Source organism: Athene cunicularia, unplaced genomic scaffold, assembly GCF_003259725.1.
Source record: "Athene cunicularia isolate RWA unplaced genomic scaffold, athCun1 SCF_11, whole genome shotgun sequence".
Lineage (NCBI taxonomy): Eukaryota > Metazoa > Chordata > Aves > Strigiformes > Strigidae > Athene > Athene cunicularia.
Window position 1 is genome coordinate 82,857 of NW_020799167.1, and position 7,275 is coordinate 90,131.

Sequence of the window (7,275 nt, forward strand, 5' to 3'; positions counted from 1 at the left end):
GGGCAGGGCCTGGCTCCACACATTCCTCCCGCCGAGCTGGGCCGGAGCAGCCCCACGGCAGCGCTGGCCGCAGAGCCGCCCCCAGCGGGGCAGGGGCTCTTCTAGGAAGGCGAGGGACAGCCCGAGCGGCTCCTTCCCAGAAGGGCCGGCCGGGCTCTCGGCCACCAGCTGCAGCACGTAGGGAGGGTCCTGCCCGTCCCCAGGGGCCAGGCTGGGTGCGTGGGAGCGCAGCGCCCCAGCACCGACAGACCCGCTGGGGGAGGGACCCGCCTCCCGCCCGCGCTCCTCCCGGACACGGGGCCAGCGAGACGCTGCCATGGCCACCGAGTCCAGCATCGACTCTCCCTTCACCGCACCGAGGCGGGCGCAGAGCTTCGGGCGCACGCAGCGCTCCCTGCAGCAGCGATCTGAGCAGACGGGCACCTGCCGCCTCGTGGCATGGCCATGGACGGGGACAGCGGGTACAGCACGGTGAGCCGCCCCAGCAAGGCCCGGGAGCCCACGTTACAGACGGAGGAGTCGGACCCCAGCCCACACCGTGCTCCTCCCCAGGCAGACATGTGGGGCTGGCAGGAGGGGCAGGGCCCGCACAGCCCAGCTGCCGTGGGAAGGAGACCACTCGGCACCGGGGGGTCCCTAAAAAAGTGCTTTATTTGAGTACAGAGGGGACCAGTTGTACCACGAGTCTTCCCAAGCACCGGGCCGGGCCCCTCTGCCTGGCCCCTTCCAGTCCCTCTCCAGGTCTCAACCTGTCCCTGGCCGGCGCGCAGACACAGCTCAGCCCCGCGCCCTCGGCCCGCGCGGCAGTGCCGCTACTCCGTCACCTCGGGGACAACGCTCACCAGCAACGTGTCGTAGCCACGCCGCACCAGCAAGGCCAGGCTCTGCTGCGTCCGCACGGCCTCGTAGACGTCCTCAGCACGGCGTGATGCCTGCCCATTGATCTCCAGCACAACGTCGCCCGCCTTCAGCCCTGCCCTGTGGGGAGAACGAAGACAGCAGCGCACCGTGGGTGAAGCAGGCCCTCAGCCCATCTGCCCAGCACCAGGAGGAGCCGGGCTCTACGGGGGGCTCAGGCCAACAGGATGCCAAGCCTGGGCAAGGGTCACCAGTTGGTTTCTGCTGCAGAGTGACGGCCACGGGGCCCAAGCCCTGTGGCTCTGGAACCAGACTAAACGCATCCCATCCTGGCTCATGCCACCCCCTGAGGTGCAGGGCAGCACTTACTGATGGGCCGGGGAGCCGATGATCACCTTGTGGATTAGCACTCCGTAGGAGACATCGGGGAAGCTGGGATCACGCAGCTTCAGCTCAGCCAGGATGCTGCCGAGGGAAAACCAGCATCAGGTAAGGAGCTGGGAGCAGAGCAGGGCTCCCACCCCACCACGGCTGAGCAGGCTTGGAGACGGCAGTGCAGAATCTCGCCTCCTGCATCCCAGCACACTGCTGAGCAGGAGCAACCCGATGCAAACCCCAGGGCACCCAAACAGCACCATCTTCCTGTTGAAAACTAGGGGACAACATCCCTAACTGTGTCAGGGAGAGCTGGGAACTACCGGAGGGGTTCATACTTTGCATGAAGAACCAACCCTGGATGTCCCTCATGTAACACCCCGGCCAGCAGCACCCCCCAGCAGTGGTTTCCCATAAAACCTGTCCCCAGTAACCAGCATCTCTTTCTTTTGCTGTTGTCAGGGTCCTTTGCTCAGTCCCTGCTCATTCTGCACTCCAAGGTGACCGCGGAGGGCTCTGCCAGCCAGGGCCTGTCTCTTCCCGTGGCTCTCTGTGGCCATGATGAGGGAACCCCCGAGCTCCACCACAGCTCAAAGCCACGGGGCAAAGGCTGGTGCCTCAGGACACTCCTGCCTGACAATCTGCTGTGGGACCAGGACACCGAGGAATTCGTACCCCACACGGAGCTTCGGCTTCCCCCCACGCCAGAGCAAGGTTCCAGCCTTTAAAACGAGCTTGTCCAGCTGGCGCGAGCAGCTGGCTCCGAGTGAGCCGCCACCGGCTGGAAGAGCTGCCCAGCACCGGGCACAAACACGACAGGTTTGGAGCCGGATGGTTTCCCAGGAGAGCTGGAGCCGGACCCGCTTCCAGGCCACGTGCTCTTCCCTGCACACATGTTTGGGCTCCCACATCCCCAAGTTCTGCCGAGTACCAGCACCATCTGCTGGGTGTCTGCTGGGCACCCAGCAGCATTCCTCCATGCCCCAATGGCCCCAATCTCGGGGGCACAGAGCATCTGCTCCTCTGTGCCCAAGGCAGGAACCCCAGAGGCTGTTTGAGGTGCCCAAGGGTGCAGGCAGCCCCCACACCCCGCAACACACCGCAGCCACGAGAGCTTTCGGAAGGGCAAAGCACAGTCCCAGGGGTGCTCACGGCCCTGAGCAGGGCCAAGCCTGACTAAGGCTCACGGCCCTGATCGGACCCAGGCGGGTTGTGTGTCTGCAGTCCCTCTGCTGACCAGAGCACTTCTTGAGAGGTAACACAGGGCCCTTCCCAAGCCAGTGCCGTGAGGGTGAAGTGTCTCAGACCCACACAGAGTCCTTCTCTTCCCTGTTGCCAGTGCTGTCCTGGTCAGCACCACGACAACTTCTCTCCAGAGCAGTAGCCAGCTCCCCAGGAGCCTCACACCACCCCAGGCTGGCAGCCACTCTGTGTGTGCCAGCCACTCTCCTGCCTGTCCACCATCTCCCTCAGTCAACCATTTCTTATTCTGAAAGTCCCATATCCTAAAACTGTTTCTGCCTCACAGCAATTCACAGGGCAGATCCCTCCTCCCAGAGCATAACTTGCCCAACTGCTTCACCACAACTCTCAGCTGGCACGTTGAGTATCTCCTCACTACACAACATTTCTGGTGGTTTTTCATTCAGGCTGTGCTGCAAAGGCTCTTTATGAAACTCCTCCCAGTGACAATTACAGACTGATCTGCCACTCTGGGGGGTGGATTCAGGGACTTTTTATCTGCTTACAGATTCTTCCACAAGTGTAGAAACTGGCAAGATTCTTATTTACCTCTGACACAGCCTAGAGTCTAAACACAACACGAACACAAAGATTTGAGAGCGAGTGCTTAAGCTGTGAAGACAATCCTCCCCAGAACAGGTGCTCTGTGAGGGCCCATCACAGTCGTCATGCCCCGACCAGACCCGTCTGTGGCCCCCGACCTCCCAACACGTACCTCGGTGTCAGAGTCAGCATCATCACCCCTATGTAGCGGCGCTTTGTCTCTGTGTTGCCAAACCAAGAGCCTGTCGAGCAAAAAGACGACAGATGACAAGGCTGAAGGCAGATGTGCACAGCCACAAAGCCCACACGCCTCAGGGCAGACACTGTGCCCAGGGAGTCGTTCAGATTCCCAACCAACAGCTTGTTCTGGTCCCCTTTAGCAGTTAGAGCTCTACAGGCACTGCACACTGTGCTTTCCTGGTTTGAGCTGTCACTGTTCTGACTGAATCACTCCATAGTGTCAATGTGACAACCAGATAGCAAGAGTCTGCATTAAACACATGATCACAAACACAAAGGAACAAAAAAGAGGCAACGTTCCACAGGACTAAATTAACCACCAGCAGAATCCTGCACCTGCATCTCCACTGGTACCCACAAGGCTAAGTAGCCCTGTTTCCAGGTCATCCTTTACCTTTCTGAACACCAACAAACAGTCCACTCATTTTCCATACGTTGAGATCTAATAAGTAGCAACGGATATAAAAAAAAAAAATCCTCGCCTACTCCTGGTGACTTAAGTGCAAGCTACTTGGGACACTCTCAAAGTCTTTACTGGCAGCAGATGCAGGCCAGCGTCCTCCCTGTGGTCTGTTAGGCCCCTGTGGGCAGGGAAGAAGCAGCAGAGCCTTCCCACGGCAGGGAGAGCTTCATGCCAGATGGGAGAACCTTCTTACCCCCGAAGACTCTGAGTCCTGCTCTGCTGGGCCTGCTCTCAGAAGGGCCTGGAGCCCAGCTGTGCCAGAGCTTCCCTCCTTCATCCTCTTCCCCCCATATCCAAACAAGGAAGGACCCCACTCACTTTTGCGCTGCTCCTCCTTTTGCAGGAACTTCCGCAGCCGGTCTGAGGGGATAGCAAAAGAGATGCCCGAGGTCACCTTCATCGTGTTCACCCCAATCACTTCACCATCCTGCATGGAAAAGGATGCTGAGCTGTCCTGCGTCACCGTGGAGACAGTCTGGAGTCCTGCCTGCACAGCCAGCCCTGCCCAGCCCCAGCTCCTGTGGCCCAGCCCCTGCTCCCGTGGCCTGGCCAAGGCTGTGCAGGGTCCGCTCCCGCCGGCACAGCCCAGGCAGCCCTGGCAGCCCCGTCCAGGCCGGCAGTGCCAGCGCAGGGCTCAGCTCCACCGCACCAGGGTCCCGGCGGCTCAGGCTCCCCAGAACAGAGGCTGCACAGAGCTCCCACGCTGGGCCGACCCCTGCTCCTCCTCACAGGGGTCTGGGAGCACATGCAGTCCCCCCACCCCCCTCCCTCCTGGCAGCTGCCGCGTGCACAAATGCCCCCACCAAGGGGCACAGACCAAAGGGCAGGTGGCACATCCCTGCCCTGCCAGCCAGGGTGCGAGCAGCAGCACTCACCAAGTTGACGAGGGGGCCCCCGGAGTTCCCAAACTGCAGCAGAGGAGAAAGCAGTAAACTGGCCATGAAAGCAACATCCTGGTGCAGCAGGACCCACCGCAGGGAGGCAGAGTCCAGACAACAGGGCCAGGCCAACAAACGCAGCCCACACCCAGCCAGAATCCCTTCACCTCCCAGCGCTCTGTGTCTCAGCCTCCTGCGACCTCAGGGCACCCCCAGCCCCTGCCCAGGTCCCCCCGTGCCAGCTCAGGCCGGCGGGATGCAGTGCCAGCCCCCCTTACGTCAATCGCGGCATCGGTCTGGATGTACTCCATGTCGGAGGCGGCCAGGCCCAGCTCCCGGCTGCCCCGCTGCGCAGAGCTGACGATGCCAGAGGTGATGGTGTTCTGCAGAGCGAACGGGCTGCCCATGGCCACCACGAACTCTCCCTGCCGCACCTCCGAGGAGTGCCCGAGGGGCAGGGTGGGCAGCGGGTGCTGGAAGAGAGGAGGAGGAGGGTGAGCAGATGGGGCAGGGGGACAAGGGAGCTTCTCGGTGACCACAAGGCACACCTTAGGCTTGATCTTGATGGTAGCGATGTCTGCAACCTGGTCCACGTCCTGTACCACGGCGTCGTACTGCTCGCCGCTGGCCAGCTTCACCCGCACGCGCCGCCGGTTCGCCACCACGTGGGCATTGGTCACAATGAGCCCATCCGGGGACACCAGGAACCCAGAGCCGTTGGAGATGGGCACATCACGGCCCGAAAAGGGGTGCCTGCAAGGCGTGCGCAGGGCAACGGTTGGACTAGGTGATCTTCAAGGTCTTTTCCAACCGAGATGATTCTGTGATGGGCAGGGAGAGGGGGCAGGGAGCTGAGGGGGGGACTCTGGGGAGGGCAGGCAGGGGCCCTGCAGACTGGGTGGCCCAGACTGGGAAGCGAGAGAAGAAGCAGGGGACAGTGAGGGTGTCTGGGCACCAGCGTGATGGGGGAGACTCCTTCACTTCCCCATCTCAGGAGTCCACACTACGAACACACACGCAACAGGGGAACAAGCAGGAAGAATCAGGAGTCTGGGCACAATGCAAAGGTAGGATCCAGCTGGGGCTACAGACATGGTGGGAAGCTCACGTGAGCGGAGAGCTGCAACAGCTGGCGCGGGCGCTTTGGGAAAGAGCACAAGGAGGAGGGTCGTGATCTGCACAAACAGCCTGAACACGCAGAGCCTCGGCTGGGGCTGGTCACAACCACCTGGGAGGTGATGGGTACATCTTCATCGGAGAGCCAGAGGAGGACTCACAATTGCAGACCTTGGTCCCGTGGGGGACAACAGCCACCCCCCCAGCAGGAATGCTGGTGTCGAGTGGGGCAAGGGGCCCAGTGACACAGAACACAGAGGGCTGAGGCGATCCGCACCTTTTTGCCTTGTTCCTCCCAAGTCCCTGTGCCCTGAGGCAGAGCCTGTGGGAATGCAGCATTACACAGAGGATCAAGGGAGGGATTGCTGAAGCCAACGGGATATGCACAACTCCACAGCACTGCAGGATACACAGGAAGGGCTGGCTGATGCCCCTGTGAGTGCTCAGAGGTCACAGCAGTGGTAAAAGGGGGCTCCTGAGGGCTGGAAGAACAAACATCCCACCAGCCTGCAAGATTGCCAGGAAAGAGGCTCCTGAAAACTGCTGGACAGCCAGCTTCGCCCTTGTCTCTGGGGAAGTTATGGAGCAAATGCCCCCAGAAACCACCTCCCGACAGCACTCAAGGAGGTGACTGGGAGCAGCCAGCACCAACTTACTAATGGCAAATCATGGTTGTTTAAGTTAAGCAGGATCTCAGCACAGCCCCTTCTAGCCACACAGGTGACACTTGGGCTGATAATCAAATAAAGTGAAGGGAAAATTGTCTGGACCACCCAAAGTCCAGCTGGTGGCCAGCAGGCCTCAGGGACAGGGCACTGCCATTTAATGCCTTTCATGTTCATGAAGGGACAGGACACTGCACACACTCAGCAGGCCCCACTGGTGACTGGAAGGAGCGGGCAACGATCTCAAGGGCAGCGTTACTATTCAGAGGTGCCTTGACAGGCTAGAGATGCAGGATGGGAAGAATGTTATGGAGTTCAAAGGTAAACACAAGGTTGTGCTCCTGGGACAGAATAATCCTGCACCACAGGGCAGCCTAGGGCCAATGCCTAGAAGACAGCTTTGCTGAAATGGTCCTGGAGGACAAGGAAGTGGCCGTGCAGCAGCGGGAGGTCCCCGAGGCGAAGGCCGGCTGCATGCTGACTGCGTGCGCGGGCAGCAGGTGAGGGAACAGATCCGTCCCTCCTGCAGCACCTGGGGGACCCCACCTGGATGCCGCGCCCGGTTCAGGCTGCCTGGGACACGAGATGGGGCAGCCGCGGGAGAGGACAGCGGAGGCCCCGGTGGCCAGGGAGCTGCACCGTGCAGGGAGGCTGAGGGAGGGGGGCTGTGCAGCCGGGAGGACGGGGAGGGCCAAGGGATCCCTCCCCGGCGGATGATGGGGCCAGACCCTTCCCGGAGGGGCAGGATGGGAGGAGACAGGACAAGGTCAAGAGGGAAACTTCCCCATCAGGTAGCGGGGGGCTGTGGACCGGGCCAGGGGCGGCCGCCCGGTGCCGGTACCTGCCCACGATCTCCACGTAGACCAGCGCGGGCGCCGTCTTCTCCACCACATCG

At 61.3% G+C, this 7,275-nt stretch overlaps 2 protein-coding genes across 2 annotated transcripts in view; one reads left to right on the forward strand and one right to left on the reverse strand.

Moving 5' to 3' along the window:
* LOXL3 (lysyl oxidase like 3) overlaps window positions 1–475 on the forward strand; it is a 9,727-nt gene extending 9,252 nt beyond the window's left edge. The window contains exon 8 of the mRNA XM_026867037.1: window positions 305–475. Within this exon, the coding sequence (XP_026722838.1) occupies window positions 305–475 (171 nt within the window). The remainder of the gene's footprint in view (window positions 1–304) is intronic.
* Window positions 476–633: 158 nt separating this feature from the next.
* Window positions 634–7,269, reverse strand: HTRA2 (HtrA serine peptidase 2). The gene is made up of 8 exons (XM_026867022.1): window positions 7,222–7,269; window positions 5,148–5,352; window positions 4,878–5,072; window positions 4,597–4,629; window positions 4,040–4,148; window positions 3,191–3,260; window positions 1,228–1,323; window positions 634–978 (listed from the first exon to the last, which is right to left on the reverse strand). Exons 3-8 carry the CDS (start codon window positions 5,004–5,006, stop codon window positions 813–815), a joined length of 603 nt encoding a protein of 200 aa, XP_026722823.1. The 5' UTR covers window positions 5,007–5,072; window positions 5,148–5,352; window positions 7,222–7,269; the 3' UTR covers window positions 634–812.
* Window positions 7,270–7,275: the final 6 nt, after the last annotated feature.

What these genes read in the sequence shown, in the direction of transcription:
- HTRA2 (XM_026867022.1), bottom strand. Translation starts at nt 5,006, where the DNA reads ATGGGCAGCCCGTTCGCTCTGCAGAACACCATCACCTCTGGCATCGTC. An exon ending in AGACCGATGCCGCGATTGAC is followed by an intron (nt 4,630 to 4,877) that starts GTAAGGGGGGCT and finishes CCTCTGCTGCAG; the next exon opens with TTTGGGAACTCCGGGGGCCC. An exon ending in GGGGCCCCCTCGTCAACTTG is followed by an intron (nt 4,149 to 4,596) that starts GTGAGTGCTGCT and finishes TTTTCCATGCAG; the next exon opens with GATGGTGAAGTGATTGGGGT.